This window comes from Parus major, chromosome 7 (assembly GCF_001522545.3).
Source record: "Parus major isolate Abel chromosome 7, Parus_major1.1, whole genome shotgun sequence".
Lineage (NCBI taxonomy): Eukaryota > Metazoa > Chordata > Aves > Passeriformes > Paridae > Parus > Parus major.
Genome location: NC_031776.1, coordinates 17692151 through 17708863, shown reverse-complemented (window position 1 = coordinate 17708863; position 16713 = coordinate 17692151). Strand labels below are relative to the sequence as shown.

Genomic DNA, 16713 nt, shown 5'->3' with positions numbered 1-16713 from the left:
TCTTCAGGTTATATTCTTATAGAATATAAAAATAATTAGAAAGAAGATAGAAAATAATTTTAGGGCAGTGCACTCATATTTATAGATTTAATAAAGTAGTTGAAGTGCTTGCTTTGGCTAATAGAAGATTAACAACTGTAAAAATAGATTGCTTTTTTTTGGGGGGGGGGAGTTGATTTTTTTTTTTTTTTTAAATAAAAATGACTAGGCATCCTAGCAGAGTGAAGAGTTACAATAATGTGATTGTTAAGAACTGCTTGGTATAGCTTAGTAACTCATTTAGTAAACTGGGAGTATAAATGCCTTATTCCTGGCTGAGTGGAGAAGGAATAATGTGTTGTTGAGAACACTGTATTTTTAGGGAAGAGTAAGGGCACGTTCTTCTCAGGAAGAAAAAAGGAAACATGGTAGGGAAAGCTGAAATTCACTGGAATTACTCCAAACAGTGACTCAAGAACTCTGGCTTACTTGAGATGCTGCAGGAGAAGCAATGCATTCCATGTGATAGGCTTGCAGGCTCTCCAGACAGTCCAGTAACAGCTTCTTGCCAGAAGACAGGCAGGAAAATTATTCTGTTAATGTGTTTACTTGGATGTTCCATATTCAGACTCGTACATTGGCAATTTTCCCTATTATCTTCTCTATCTGCAGTTAGTCTCAACTTCGGATGTTGCCTACCTCTAACATGCAATATGTAGCATGGTTACACACATTTCTATGCTCTGGGGCAATGGAAATCTAGCAAACTCCTGAATGTTGACATCATGCTCTTCTCATTTTAGCCCTTTGTAATGTCCCTGCCTCTTTGTACTGCCTGAATGCTGGCTTGATTTTATGGCTGTCTCAGGAACACTTTTTTTTGTGCACCAAAGCAGCATACTTCCAGTATTTCTACTTCAACAAAATCACTTCTTATTTTCTACTTTAGCATGACATCTCAATGATTGGCTCAGAACAGAGAAGCAAAAATAGGATCTCATAAATGTTAGCCCTTTATTTGTATTTGATAAATATAGCTGTTTAGAGACCCAGGTGGAATTTCCCAGCCTAGAAACTTAAAAGATATGAAGGAGTGACTTATCTTGATAAGATTTGCTTCAAGCATAAAAAGAGTGCAAATCTTGCCTTTCTCTTGTCACTTGAATACATCCTCACTGGCAAGGCTAGTGAGTGGTAGAGAAGAAAATAAGAAAGCACAAGCCAAATAAAAAATTAAAGCTGTAAAACTTTATAATCTTGCTCTGACAGTTCCAACTACTGTCCCACAGTTCCACAACTTTGAAAAGCTTCTAAAAAATAATTATTAGAAAATATCCTACAACTCACAGAAGCAAAATATTTATAGACTGAACATCAATAAAGAGTCTCATTGCACAGGTCACAATGACTGGCCTATGACCAGTATAACATTTTAGACAAAAGGTGCACTATGTGCCTTATTTTACCTTAGCAAAAGCTCTTTCTAGGGTGAAGAATAAGAAAATCATTTACTGGAAGAGTCTTGTTCCACAGTCACAATTTGCAATTTGCAAAGACAAATTAGTGATGTTCTCAATATCAAAGGTCAAATGGTTCTGTTGCTTAGGCATGGAACTCAGTACCAAAAAGAGTAGAAGGATCATTCTGGTTTGTTTGTGCCATTCAAACACTAATTACTTGAACACCTTGTCTGTATTAATCCTGGTAAGAAAACTTCTACAGAAGTATTTCTAAAGCTTCCCCAACCGTCAGTTAAATTAGCTGCCAGAACGAAGCTGACTGGACAATCCTAGCACTTTTGTTTGTTTATAAAATGAACAGCCATCAGGTTTCTGAGAAACTAATCCAAATGCTTTAAGGGATACTGTAACTTACCTGGAATATCCAGGTCTAAGGCTTAGATCTTAAAGTACTTGTCCAGCACAAAGAGATAAAGTTGTCGCTGGTAAAAAAGACTAGTTTTTACATCTCTGACAAGTCAGTTATTCGTCACTTGAAACTAGAAACACTTCCTGTATTAAAAAAGTTACATCAGAAGCACAAAATAGTGGTCTATGGTGACATGGTGTGTTGCTTAGATAGTAATTATATTTACACTTATGTTCAGGCTGCTGCTCTCAAAATGAATGAATGAATGGTATAGCAATAATGACAGCAGTTGCCAAGTACCACTTGTGCAATACTGGCAGGAATCCATTGCTACTTCTTCAAAATAATGCTTGAATCTACATCTGTTTGGTAAGTCTTAATTTTGTCTGTCTACTCTGAAGTTCTTCCAGGTCTGAAGTCACAGTTATCCTATATCTGACAGTGCAGGAACCCAAAGAAAGAACTGCATGTTAGATCATGTCCCAGCAGAACTGCAGAGTTGGTAATGTACTGGAAAAATATCACTGTCTTTAGGAGACAGAAGCTCTGGAAAATAATAGAGATTATGAACTGCTGTAGAACCTATCCACAGTAATGGTTAACAAAAGCAGGTGTTCATTGATCCAAGAGATTTGAAAGCTCCATACAAGATAGTTTCATTTTTATGCACTAGCATTTTTATGCTAGTGGGGGGTTATTTTCCAAGCAGATTATCAAGTGCGTCATTCAACCCTCAGCAGTCAACTGTATCGTGCTTGGTTCCCACCCCCAAGTAAACAAGAAATCCACTCAGACATCAAAGATTGCTAAGGATTGCTTCTGATTCTGTCCCAATCTGATATTTGCACCAGGTGGGCAAGAAGAGGAGGAAGAACAGGAAATGCAGAGAAATACAGGCCAGAGTTACTAACAGTGCTGCCTGAAATTTCTTCTGCATTACAGATGTTCCATAAAGAACATTTCACTTTGTCTAACAATTTATTTTGCACTTTATTCTGGTTTGACTTACTTAACAATATCTAAGCTTTAGAATTTCTTCAGTTCTATTTTTTTAAAAAAATTCTCATCATTACTTGGTAAAACAAGACTTCATATTCAGTTCAATAGAATTTTGTGTCTGCTCTTGCTATTTGCTGCTTTAACAGGGTAAACCAGTTTGAGCTATAGGAATTCATGGAAGCCTTGAAAGATACAGTTTTAGCTTAAGTAAAATCCACTTGAGTAGAAGATTCCTAAATAGGACTGTTGGGATAGAAGATATAATCAAAGCTTGTTGAAATCAGTGGGAACTGGAAGCATTTTGCCATTGGGTGATTTAGGTTCACAGGAGGCAAATGAAAATAAACATTTATGTCGATTTTTAGGCTTACAGAGACCAAAGTAAAATTTTTCTGACCATAATATTGAGATAATCTGTGTGCCTCATAAACTAATGACAACCTGGCACCCTTGAAAGATTATGTGTGAGTGCATTCATCAGAAGATTTAGGGCTTAGATCTTCTCTTAGATACTGTGACTTATGAAATTTAACAATACAAGTGTTCTACTTACCATTGTGAGTAGAATGAGCAACCAGTTAAATGCTGAGGGCAAGTCTCACAAAATCCATGCAAACTAAAGCTAAATAACTTTATACAAGTGCTCCTCAAGTCAAGCTTTTCTTTAAAACATCAGCATCTACACTTAGGAAATTAAAGACAATAATGAAGAAATATATTTGTATTCCACTCCAGTCTGGCTTGGTCTTCATGTCTCTATGTAGATATTTCCAACAGTTTAATAAGAGCAGTGTTTGAACTGGCAGAATTCTACTGAAACTATTTTAAATTTCATTAAACTGTTCCCGTTCATTTGCTAGGCCTCAGTTTAAGTGTGAGATACCAGAGAGCTCAAATGGTAGCCAGAGTAAATAGTATTTTTTTCTCTCAATCACTTGACAAACTTCTAATTCATATGCAGTTCAACACTAATATATATTTTAAAAGTAAGCTAATCAAACACCCGAAAATTAGCATTGAATATATGTTTGGGCGTATTCTCTTACTACATTTGACAGGCTTCAGAACCAGCTGCATGTTCTACACCAATACAGAAAGTAACTGCTGACCAGTTTTGACCAAACCGGTCTAATCTGTCATGTTATATTTTTGGCAGGTTTCCTATTGTTTCTTTTGCAATTCTATTTTGTTTCCTTCTGTTTTCTTCTCTAAATTCCCTGCAATGGGCCCTTCCGTACCGATTGGAATTGTCTAGGTTTTATGCATTCCCTTTCTTTGCTAGTGGATATTTGACATATTTGTGCTATTCAACAGAACGATGTCCACATCCTTCTGCATACTTAGGCCAGATTCCACATATGAACCTGGTTAGTATCTGTTCTATATTTGCAACACTCAATGAATCCAGTGAGAAGGGGGTGATCATGATGGCAAGACTGCTCCGGGTAAGTACATTAGTGTCCTTAAGTGCCCTCCTGCTCCTCTGAATTTTCTGTATGCGCTGTCTCTTCATTATTACAGCGCTCCTGCCTTATCTGTAAGTGCTTATGACTGTGGTGGCTTATCTTTATGGCGGGTCTGTGAACTCTCCAACCTCCACAACAGCCTCTCCGCACAAAACCCGTGACCACCATCTCCCTTCCTTGCCTGCCAGGGGGAGCGCAGTCGGGCTGCCACCATGGCAGGGGACACGGAAAATTCTTTCTAAGGCGGAGTTCTGAACGCGACGGGACGCTCGGAGCGGGCAGGGTTAGGGAGGGACGCGGAGTTCCGCCCTGCTCCCGGCCCTTGATGCGTCCATCCCGTCCCGTCCTGTCCCGTCCCCGCCGGACCCGAGCCCACGCACGAGCCCGACCCCGCCCGGCCGCCGTCTCGCCCCTCCTTCGCGGCGCTCGCTGCCGCGCACGGGGCTCGAAAAATGGAGGACTACGGGCGATTCTTGGCGCTGCTGGCCTCTACGCTGCTGGTCGGCTTCGTGTCGGTCATTCTCTCCCTCGTCTGGGTCTTCCACTACCGCGAGGGGCTGAGCTGGGACGGCAGCCTGGGAGAATTCAATTGGCACCCCGTCCTCATCATCACGGGCTTCGTCTTCATCCAGGGCATCGGTGCGTCGGGGGCCCGGGTCGGCACGGAGCTGCGGGGGAGCAGGGACTGCCTGGGGCCGGGGCGGCGGAGCGCGGGAGGCTGCGGCCGGCAGCGGGTGACAGCGAGAGCGCAGCAGTCGGTCCGCGATCTAGGGAAGCCAGTACTCCCGGAAAAGGGATAAAGAGTCCCTTGTAATAAGCCAAAATTGCTACATGAGTTTTGGGTTGTTTAGGGTTTTTTTCTGCAAGCACTTGTTTATCCTGGCCCGGGGATTGCCGTGCACTTTGAGTAATGCTCGCGAGGTGTGTTTTTCCTAGGCAGCTGGAATTTATGCAAGTTGAAAATCGAAATACCAGAAATGCTGCCCTAGGAAAGTTTGTCTTTTTGCTCTCTTCCATGACACAAGAAGAGAAAGGAAAGTTCAGTACCACAAAAGCTTGATCCAGGAGCGAGGTTTTTGCCAGAGAAAATGTAGCACCACAGGCACTATGAAAATGCAATTCTTCAGGCTAGACTTAGGATTAAGTGTTTTGTAAAGAGCATCTCTTAAATTAATCATTTATTCTGTTGCTTAAATAACATATAATTATTAGGATACAGGGTTGCATTTTCTTGCTTTTTTTTTTTTTTTTCAAGAGTGTATGCACTTTGGATTTCATAGAGTTCAGTCATGGACTAATGTTTTCCCATTACACTTCCAACTCAACCAGCCAAAAGGCTGGAAGATGCCAAAGGCTGTCTAGTTCTGGCTAGGACGAGAATGTTGTGATCTCAACATACACTGTAAATTTTTGTTTTTCAATGGGAGTGGGGCTGTTCTCAGCCTTCTTGTAGCTTCAAGCTGCAAACTACTATTGAGCAATAAACCATATTTTGAAGTTGTTTTACATAACATTGCTCAATAGGAAGTGTAATTTCAGGCTAAAAATAAACAATAAAAATCACAGGTTGACTTCACTAAGATCTATACTACTTAATGTGCTCAACCTGTTTTTTTTAATATAAGCATAGAACATTTGAAGATAATAGGGAGAGGCTTTCTGCAGCTTTTTCTTATGTATTTGCTATTTTTTTCCATCTGAAACTCATTGTTTTCCCTTTATCACAGAGAGAGGGGGTTGCCCCAAGCCTTGTATGGGTAAGGATATAGGTAAAGTAAATGGAAGTTTACCATAGCTAAGAAACTATACACATACAAGGAATTCACTAATAATACAGCATGATTTAGGGAGGAAGTCCTATTACATAATAGGAAAAGCAAAGTTGGATACTGAAGAGGTAAATCAGATGAAATCATAACAGATAAGATACTACTGTGAATCTGATTCAAATTTGCCTGATAAAGTCTGCCACTGAATTAAAAGCAATTTGGATGAGTGTGGGAAATCAGATACCTCTTTGGACACATACAAGCAAAAGAAGTCTTTAAGTAGTTGAAAGTAGAAAGGTGTAGCTAAAAAAAACTTGGTTAAATTTGACCAAAGTTAAATTTGAATAGAGGATTTTAAATAATGATTAAACCAATTTTTATCTTCAGTTTGTTAGTCTATACAAAGAATGGAAATGTATTGTTGGTCAATAACTCTAGAATTCTGCCCTGTACGTTTGTAAAATGACAGATGTCCCATGCCATATAAAGATGTTGCAAGGTATAACTCTGCCCTGAGTGACACATTTTAAAATCATAGTTTAAAACAGGAGTAAGATCTGAGTCAAAAAGCTCAGTCTAGGGTACCTAGGCTGTCAAATTTCTTAACAGTACTAGAGATCTGTAGAACAGAACAAGAGAGTTCTGCCTTGAGAAAGCTCTTCACAAGGCTGCTTTACCATGTAACCGCCAAACATTCTAATTATGTATGTGCTTATAACATACATAAATTACACATCACATCTGAGTAAGTTTTTAAGAGCTTGTACTCACTGAAAGGTGAATCTTCCTTCTCTCCCTTTATTCCCCAGATTGTCTTCTTTCCTCCTGCAGATCAGAGAAGCACCAGTTACAAGGCAGGGAGAAGCACACAGAAGTGGTGAAGGGGAAATAAAACTGTGTCTTTTCACAATGATAAACTATTACAATGAAATTGCAATGTGTAACTTCATACAAAGCCCTCACAGAAAGATGATAAACCAAACTATAATATCATGCATATGGCCTGGACTGTGGCATGTAACATGGTAATGAATGATATTGTTAACAACTGTCCAAGCCATTAGTCAGTTATTCCTTGGTTTTCTATTGGGATGTTTATGGGAAACAACTTAGAAAACTCAAGGCCCAAACAGATATCTGAGACTATGTGGACAAGCGACTAGGGAATTTTATAGTGCTTTTGGAAGTTAAATCATCTAGATGACAATAAAGAAACATTATACAAAAATTTTAGTCCAGACTTGACCCTCTGAAATCAAAGACTAAAAACTGAGACCAGGAGATATGCTTATTAAGTTTTCTTCATACAGAGTCCAGTACTCTACTGCACTGCAAATAAATTATTGACTGTGGGACATATGATAAGGAGGATATACTAGGAATATCCTCATGGAATGTTGCAGCTTGTTTTGGGGTCTTTTGACACATCTGCTTTACAAAATTAGAAGTCATTATCATTAGTACTAAGTTGATTAATAATAGGCTAATGCAGGATATTATTGCCATCTGGCTGAAAATGAACTGGTATGTGCCCAGGTGGCCAAGAAGACCAACAGAATCCTGGCCTGTATCAGGGATAGTGTGGCCAGCAGGAAATGTGGCCAGGGCAGTGATTGTTCCCCCTGTACCTGGTACTGGTGAGGCCGCACCTCAAATCTTGTGTCCTCAGTACAAGATAGACACTGAGGTGCTGGAGTGTGTCCAGAGAAGGGCAATGAAGCTGGTGAAGGGTGTGGAGCACAGGTCTGAAGAGAAGCAGTTGAGGGAGCTGGGGGTGTTGAGCCTGGAGAAAAGGCTAAGAGAGGGACCCTATCATTCTCTACAACTGTCTGGAAGGAGGGTATAGCAAGTGGGGATCAACCTCATCTCCCAAGAAACAGGTGATAGAACAAGAGGTAATGGCCTCCAATTGCACCAGGGGAGGTTAAGATTGGGTACTTCCAAAAATTTCTTCACAGAAATGTTGGGCAGGTATTGAAACGGTTTTCCAAAAAAGTGATGGAATCACTGTCCCTGTAAGCATTCGAAAAAACATAAATGTGGTGCTCAGGACATGGTTTAGTGTAGATGTGACAGTGATAGGTTAATGGTCAAACTCAATTATCTGAGAGGTATTTTCTAACCTTAGTGTTTCTAGGATTCTATGATTCTAACATTATCACGTAGTGTCCCTTTGGGGAACTGTTGGAGGTGATAAGCTTGGTGTGTGGAATCATATTTATGTATTAGATTGCTTTAAGACAGTCTTATTGATATCAATGTAATAGACAGTCATATAAGTATGCAATTAGAGAACAGCATTATCCAAACTTGGCAAAGAGAATAAATATTATAAAATAATCCTACACACTTTATCAACAGGTGATCTCCTCAATATAAGAATCAGGCTATATTGCTCCAATCTGACTAGTAGCAGAAAAATCAAAATTCCATGTGAAATCACTGTTAGATCAATTTAATGCCTGAGGAAAAGATGACATTCAAGTTATTTACCAGGGGTTTTTTTGAAACACACTTAAGTTTGTGGAATTTTTTATAATTGAGAAAAAATCCCTTAAAAGCTATATTTAAGGCTCGGTTGTATTTTCAGAGTATGCGATGCTAAGTGTATGAGAAAAAGCCTATTAATAGACTTTTTAGAAGACTTAAGGTTGGATTTTGCTGTAATTTACAATGTAATTATGTGAATTATGCATAGCTATTAACATCTGAAGAAATTATCCTATAAAGCCTAAAATCTTGTTTCTCTTCTTTCTTCAGCTATTATTGTGTACAGATTGCCCTGGACCTGGAAGTGCAGTAAACTCCTAATGAAGTTCATACATGCTGGATTAAATACCATAGCTATGATTCTTGCAATTGTTTCTATGGTAGCTGTGTTTGAATTCCACAATGCCAAGAATATTCCTAACATGTACAGTCTGCACAGCTGGATTGGGCTGACTGCTGTTATATTTTATTCTCTACAGGTCAGAATCTAACTGTATTTATAAACAGGTTGTAAATTTGAAGAATGTTTTGAGTAATTCAGGCACAATAGGCTCTTGCTAGCACATTATAACTACCGGGATAGGCATTTTACACTCTGATTAGGCAAATTACCATGTAAATGTACAAATACTGGATCATTGACTTTGAAGAAAAATGCATTTTTAAGCATACTTTGTTTATTTGCTGGCATAATGGCCATTAACTTACAATACAGTTACACAGTAGTGTGTTTCTAAGCCCTATTAACTCCTGAACTTACAGCAAGTTACTTGGTTTATTGGCAGCATATTTAGATATAGATAGGGCATTTATTAAGGAAGCCTCAGATGAAGTAACAAGGCTTTTTTGTTTGGTTGGTTGTTTTTTTTCCAGCTGTCATAAATATAAGTAGTCACTTCTTGGCCTTAAGACTTTGTTAATCAGCAGAACAAGTGCATCAGGGAGCAGTAGAGACTTAAAGGATCTGACATCTGAATGAGCTACTACTGGCTAACCAGTTTTCCTGAATCAGCAGAACTTTGACAGATGTTCCTGGGCATGATTTAACTGCTCTTGGCAGAGAATTAGCATCATTGTAATGTAAAATGAGCTAACTTAGTGCGTTTGGCATTTGGCAAAGAACAGCAACCATGCCTTGAAATTTACAGAACACAGATAGAGATGCTTCTGCATATACATTCTGAACTCCCCTATGTGTTATTACATAATGGAAATTTATTTTGTACTTTCAAGTATTTTTTTCCCCAAAACACTAAAAAGAAAAAAGAGTTATCTATGATCAAGTACAGAAAAGCCTCAGCTAAGGGATTTGGGTTTTGGATTTTATCCTTCACTGCTCAGGCCGAGATAGACAGGAAACAGTGTTGAAATAGTTTTTTAACATTTAGAAAAAAATACAGCATATTGCAGCATTGTCAAGTATATTATCTATAGTTGAACAAATTAATAAGAATGAATATGAATGAATAAAAAAGAACAATGTTAATTTTAAGTTTGTCCTGATAATGCAGGTATTTCAAGGAAGTCTGTGCTGCCACTACACTGAGTATCAGTATTTTTTCTAATGGTTAAATGAAGAATTGTGACTAAAATCTTAGTTCTACTTTTTGTTTTGCTACTATAAACATGATCAATGGCACTTACCTATCGCATCAAAAGATCCTTGGTGTTCCTTTCTCCAACCTGGGATGTAAGTCTCCAGTTAGAGACTGTAGAGTCTCCAGTAGAGACTGATGTTTATTAAGTGACAGATCACTATAAAAAATAGTCATAAAGTAGTATCTGTGTTAACAGAGAAGACACTTGGCACTTACCAGAAGGGGCATGTCAGTCATACACTCACATAATATTCTGCCTACAATATTGTAACTATATTCTAATTAAGCCAAATATAGGTTAATACAATATAGCACACTGTCATGAATTTAAGAATAGGCCAAAAATGTAAAATGAGAATGTCTCTTGGAAAATCATGTCTCTGGAAAGAAGTACTCAAAAATTACATGAAGCTCTAAATGAGTTCACACAATGCTATGACGACAGGAAAAAGATGGCATTAGTGAAACTAATACGAAATATTATGGGGTTTTTTTTAAATATAAAAGATTGATCAGAAAAATAAAAAGCAACAAACCCAAAGAAATTCTGTAAAAGTGATTTGAGAGCTGGAAAAGCTATCTTACAGTGCAAGACTTCAAAAACTCCAGCTATTTAGCAGATCTAAGATTAAGAGATGATTTGATAATGGTGTGCTAAAAAGCCTCCCAGGGAGAAAATATCAGGCTCTCTAATCCATTATGAAAAGATAAAACAAGGGCTAAGACTGAGTTACAGCAGAATGAAATACAAATTCATTCACGGTGTCTAATTTAGCAGCAGGGAAGAGTAACCGTAGAACAAACTAAAGAAGGGATGCAACCTCAAAGTGACTGGGCAAGCCTGTGGATGCAGCCATGGGACATGATAGACTATTTTCCACCATAAATTAGTGCTAATTGGAGGACTAATGTTCCCTGAATAACTTGATGGCAGCCATACATGTCTTCACTCTGCAAATGCCATGTGATTGATATATTGAAAGACCATTCCCCTTCTAAAGATAGGCACTTAAATTTAACTGAAATTCTAACAAGATATTTAATCCACTCAAGTCAGAAGGTTAGACTGCCTTCTGATGTTCCTTTATGTGCAAATCTGCAACAGGAGCAGAGAGTAAGACTTGACAAGACTGTAAAAGTGTGGGTCCTCACACCTTTACTATCTTAGTGAATCAATGACACTGAAAACTTGTGTTTCCAGTACTTAGTTTGGTTGGAGTTTTAGCACTATCAGTAAGTTTGGACACCAATATTAGGTAGAATGATTTATAAAATATTTAATGTCTATTTCCCAAGTGCTAATCCAGAATTTTGCTTTGGTTTTAATGGGAAACACATTAAAAAATGGAAATGCCAATTCTTTTCAATTTTTTACCTGAAGACACCTCAGAATGGAATTTTTATAATTATTTTTATTCTGCTTGAGAAGTGCAACTTGTTTTCCATCTAGCCTTAACTATGAATCTATTTTGGTTTTAGCTTTTCTTGGGTTTCGCTGTCTTTCTGCTCCCATTTGCTCCAGTTCATCTCCGCGTAGCTCTCATGCCAATACATGTTTATTCGGGTCTTACCATCTTTGCAACAGTGATTGCAACAGCTCTCATGGGAATCACAGAAAAGCTTATATTTGCATTGTAAGTATTTGTTTCTACTTGTTTATTAAGGTTATTCACTGCAAATATACATCCATTTGCCCCAAATAATAAGCATCCAGTATTGGGACACTGTTTTGTTTTGCTTGTATTAAAATTAACTACCTAGCAGGACACTGTTGTTTTTAGACCAGGATTGTCTTTAAAACAATCTTTTCTAACCTCTTCTTTCTTTTTCCCCTTTCAAAGGAAAAATCCTGCATACAGTGCTTCCCCACCAGAAGCAACTTTAGTGAACTGCCTTGGTCTTCTGCTTGTCATTTTTGGTTCACTTATTTTGTGGATGGCGAGCAGGCCCCACTGGAAGCGGCCCCCAGCAGAGAACGCTAAAATTCTGAGGCCCATTGGAGCAACTTTTGAAGACACAGAAGTAGAATCCACAATGACAAACAGCAGTAATGCAGATAAGTCTGATCTGAGGAGCAATACTGAAGCAGTCAGAAAACAAAACATCAAATTTGATGAAGCAGGACAAAGATCAACCATGTAAAGAAAATACGCAGAATAAAAGTACTATTATACCTTCAAATTCCCCCCCGGTGAGGGTCCTTCTAATTTAGTTATATTGCTATGTAAGTAGGTGGGGTTCATTTTTAGTATGGCTTGCTGAAAGATACTCAAGTTTTCTGCATATTGATTTAAATTCCTGTTAAGCCCCAAACATATTTTATTGACTAGTCCATGCCTTGTTTAAAAAAACAAGAGCATGAATGACATCACATAATTGGAAACTGTTTTCCATATGACTTCTTAATTTAATGCTTATATCTCTTATAGTCATGAAAAATTTAACATGATTCAGACTAAATTTTGCTCTTGAGTGATTTTGCAGGTTATGAATCAGCCATGAAGTATACCAGATGGAATAATTCAGTTTGTCACACATAAATTTTCTGGTAATGTTCTTTTAAGCATCATAAACTTGTTTTTAAAATTTTTTAAAGCTCTGATTTCTCTAGCTGATTAACCCCCTCATCAGCTGCTATTTTCTTTGGGATTTGAGATCATTCCGCACTTTACAGAATTGCTTCATAAGAATGTTTATTCTAAAAATTTTAATTAAAAAAAAGAAATTCAAAGTTTGCTTGATATGTTCATAAAATGTTGTTACCTTTAGAAACTTCTGTGGGTTTTTGGTCTTGTTTTTTAAAATCAGAATGTATCTGTTGACCTTTTAACAAATTCTACCAAATATATTGTATACAGACAATATTTGGCTTTGAATTCCGTGCAATTATTACTGAAATCTAAGGAAATTTTAAGACACCCTAATGCAGAATTTATCTTATTTGAAAAGCTATAGAAACACACTCAGAAAAGTGTATCTCTTAAACTAAGTCTTCCTTTTATCCCAGAAGGCAGCATTTTAGTGTCTTTATTTGATTGCACAGTTCTGTTGATTTATGATACTAGACTAGAAATTAGGAGGTTAGAAACCATAAAAATCTGCTATGAGTCTCACAGGAACAAAATTAGCTTCAAGTGGGAAATGCTTTCTCCAAAAGACACAGGTGAGCTTTGCTTCTTTTAATAAAATGCTACCTGTTAACTGAAAGCCAATTTGGGTATCTCCACACTGACAACAAAAGCATTATTATCATAGGCTTGAAGACATGCTTTAGTCTATAAGCAATCTATACAAACTCTATGACTTTTTCATTTGAAATTACAGTTCTAATAATGCAATTTTCTTTAAATAATTAAGAGTCCCTACTAGCACTTTACTATTATAGTTCTTTCTTGTAATTGAAGTATTAATGTATCATGCTCATTCATTAATTTCACAGATACAAACAATATTTATACTTTTACTACTATGTAAGAATAATTATAGTAGATTATTTGGATTGCTCATGTCCAAAATTATAAGCCATTCTATTATCTCTTATAAAAGCTGCAGAGCCCACTAGAAATACAAATTTACTGCTGTTCGTGTTGGAATATAGATAGTTTCAGACAGCATATAATTTCCTATTTTTTTAAATACTACATAAATTTTTATCTACTTCAGCTTTTAAAAACATTTATACATTACCCTTCAACAAATGTGCCATTTTTGTAGTTCACTGTGTGTAAGAACAAACTATTTTGGACATGAGTTATTTTGGGTTGTCTCTGACAAGAAGCATCTCAGTTCCTTTTATTTGATTTGTTATAATATTTTATTATTTGGTGAATGCAGTAAAGAAAGCTAGCATAATAAAATACTTTTAAAACTTTTCTTCTGTACAATTTGGTACTCAAGGACTACATCCCAGAGCTCCATGTTTTCACTTATAGGTTTGTGGATGACTGGGTCCAACCTCACATTGGTGTATTTTTCCACTGTAGAAAATACCTGCTTTTAATGTACAATTCAGGTATGACAGAAGGAACACTAACCTAAACTACTAAACTACTGCGTGAGCACTCCTCCAGTCCCACTGTGTGCAATGAATCAAACAGTGAAGCATGACAGGGGAAGTGAATAAATGAGTTCACTTGCAGTAATTTACTATGCAGCTTTCTATACTGCACTCACACAGGCAAGAGCATTTTAAATTGTTATGTATTGGCCTGTTACTGTGTCTCATCCACCTGTGAAAAGGAGCTTGCTCAATCCTTGCATAGTACTAGGTCACATAATAAAAGCATATGTTTGTATGGAAGGTAGTCAGCTGCCTAGGGATTGTTCTGGAAGAAACTACATTGTACATTGTACTGGAAAAAACACAAAAGCTATTACTTCTTTTGTTACACCACTGAGTTGAATGTATTGAAATTAACAACTTTTAGGTGGTTGGTTCTATATGCTGTTAAAGTTAAGCTATAATAACCAGTATGCATTCTGGTTTCCACTGTATTCCATGTACTGTTCAAGGGGAATGCTACTTGAAAAAAAGAGTGGTGGCATTTCTTTATTTCTCTGTTCTCATGAAGAGTAAGGTACGAGTAACACCAAGCTTGTGGGTTCAAACCCCATATGGCCCTTTTGCTTAAGGGTTGGACTCAATGATCCTTCTGGGTCCCTTCCAGTTCTGACCATTCAGTGATTCTGTGATATAAAACTAACTGAAAATCAAGGATTAACAACCTTTTGAGGGCAGCCTCCCAAAGCATAACTTTGCTTTTCAACTTAGAGGTCAAATGTGATAGGAGAAACTCAGCAGAAGCTGTAAGATTACATTTGGGGAATTTATAGTCAGTGATATCTCATGTGCATGAACTGTGGAATTCTGGCAGCTGACCTTTGGAAGGTCCCCACAAGATGCAGTAGCTGTGAGCTCCTAAACCTTGATCAACCTTGGTGTGTGCAATTTAAAACTGACAAAACATACTATAGACTTTTGGCTTAATTCTAAACAGATTAAAAAGGCCTCTAAGTATGCTTGCAAAAAAATTAGGTTAGTTCAATGCTAAATAAAAATATTTAGGTGTTTGGAGAGTAATAGTCTTAAACCTGCTCCTCAAAGTGGCCTTCTACTAACTTTCCTTTCATGCAAATTTTCTTAGCTGTATTTAGGAGTAACATAAATACAGTACCAACATAGGAAACAAAAAAATTGTATTTTCAAAGATACAAATGGAAGGTAGAATTCTAACTCTTTCATCGGGATTTTTCTGCATGTTTGGAAATCATCTATGTGGTTGTTTTTAAAGGAACATGATTGTAGAGCTCACATTTCAGGTTTGGATTCCTACAAAATACCAGGAAGTTACAAAACCTAACATTGAAAGGGCTATCTTTTTAAGATACCTGGAAGAAGAAATACTATCTTTACATGCTGTCATGCAGTACTATGCAAAGAAGCAGAAGAGTGTTTTTTTCCAACATTAATGAAACTGAGAAATGATGGTGCAAATTAGATTCTGAAATTGAATGTAATTACATGTGTACTTATTATTACATGTAACCAAGAATATTGCATATGATAATGTAAATATGGATTACTTGTTTACATGGATATTTTATTGAGTGACTAAGAGATATTGCCAAATATTTTCTATTTCAGAAGTCTCTTTTGCTTTGATTTCAGAAAATTCCTTACTCTGTTTTTAAGTTGACAAGAACTTAAAAAAAATATTTTATTATCCAAGGTACTTACTTGTAGATGAGAGCAAATATTTAATTAGTATGTCTTTTTCCCTTATTCTTTTTTTTATATATTAATAAAAATGATATTTTGAGCTTGTGATACAACTGAGTACAGATTTTCATTCTGGTACTAAAATAAAACTTTCTAAATTTGGATAAAGATCAAATTATTCCTAAATTACTTTTTGAAAACAGGAGGACAGCTGTACAAAGTTTCTTAAATATGTCTTGACTTCAACTATGTATTATTTATGATGATCTTTATGTTGAAATTTATGCAGTTTGTAGTTGTAGTGGTTTAGGTTCACTGATTTGAATTTCCTGGCCAATGCACCAAATAATGTGGGTGGCCTTTTCCTCCTTACTAAATATCAATTACTGTAAAACCAGCACAGTAGTATTAGGAACATAATCAGTATATAACAGAAAGTGAAATAATTGACTCTATAAACAATTTGTATTTCACCTTCTAATCTGGATTTTCTCAACATCACCTCTTCCCTTCTCTTAGCTGAATTGCCTGGAATGGTCATCATCCGTTTTGTTGCCCTGAACTTGAATTTCTACCTGACTAATAGTTTACCCCTCATTACTGCCCACTAGTCTTGCAGAGATCACAAGTGGGGCTTGAGTTTACAGCTGAGTCCATGGCCACGTACACTGATTACTCATTGGCTCTCAAATTCTGTATTTTGCTGGTCACCAAGTCATGGCATAGTTACAAATACAGCTGTCAGAAAAAGGATAAAAACTTTGAAAATGTTTGCAATTTTTAGTTCAATTTTCACAAGCATGTAATTAAAAAAAAAAAAAAAA

At 36.9% G+C, this 16713-nt stretch overlaps 1 protein-coding gene across 1 annotated transcript; it reads left to right on the top strand.

The window, feature by feature from the left end:
- Window positions 1–4445: 4445 nt before the first annotated feature.
- LOC107207791 (cytochrome b reductase 1) lies at window positions 4446–16713 on the top strand. The gene is made up of 4 exons (XM_015635501.3): window positions 4446–4952; window positions 8843–9051; window positions 11650–11804; window positions 12012–16713. Exons 1-4 carry the CDS (start codon window positions 4766–4768, stop codon window positions 12310–12312), a joined length of 852 nt encoding a protein of 283 aa, XP_015490987.1. The 5' UTR covers window positions 4446–4765; the 3' UTR covers window positions 12313–16713.

Coding starts and splice junctions, on each gene's coding strand:
- LOC107207791 (XM_015635501.3), top strand. CDS start 4,766: ATGGAGGACTACGGGCGATTCTTGGCGCTGCTGGCCTCTACGCTGCTG. Junction 9,052..11,649: donor TTATATTTTATTCTCTACAG/GTCAGAATCTAA, acceptor TTTTGGTTTTAG/CTTTTCTTGGGTTTCGCTGT. Junction 11,805..12,011: donor GAAAAGCTTATATTTGCATT/GTAAGTATTTGT, acceptor CCCCTTTCAAAG/GAAAAATCCTGCATACAGTG.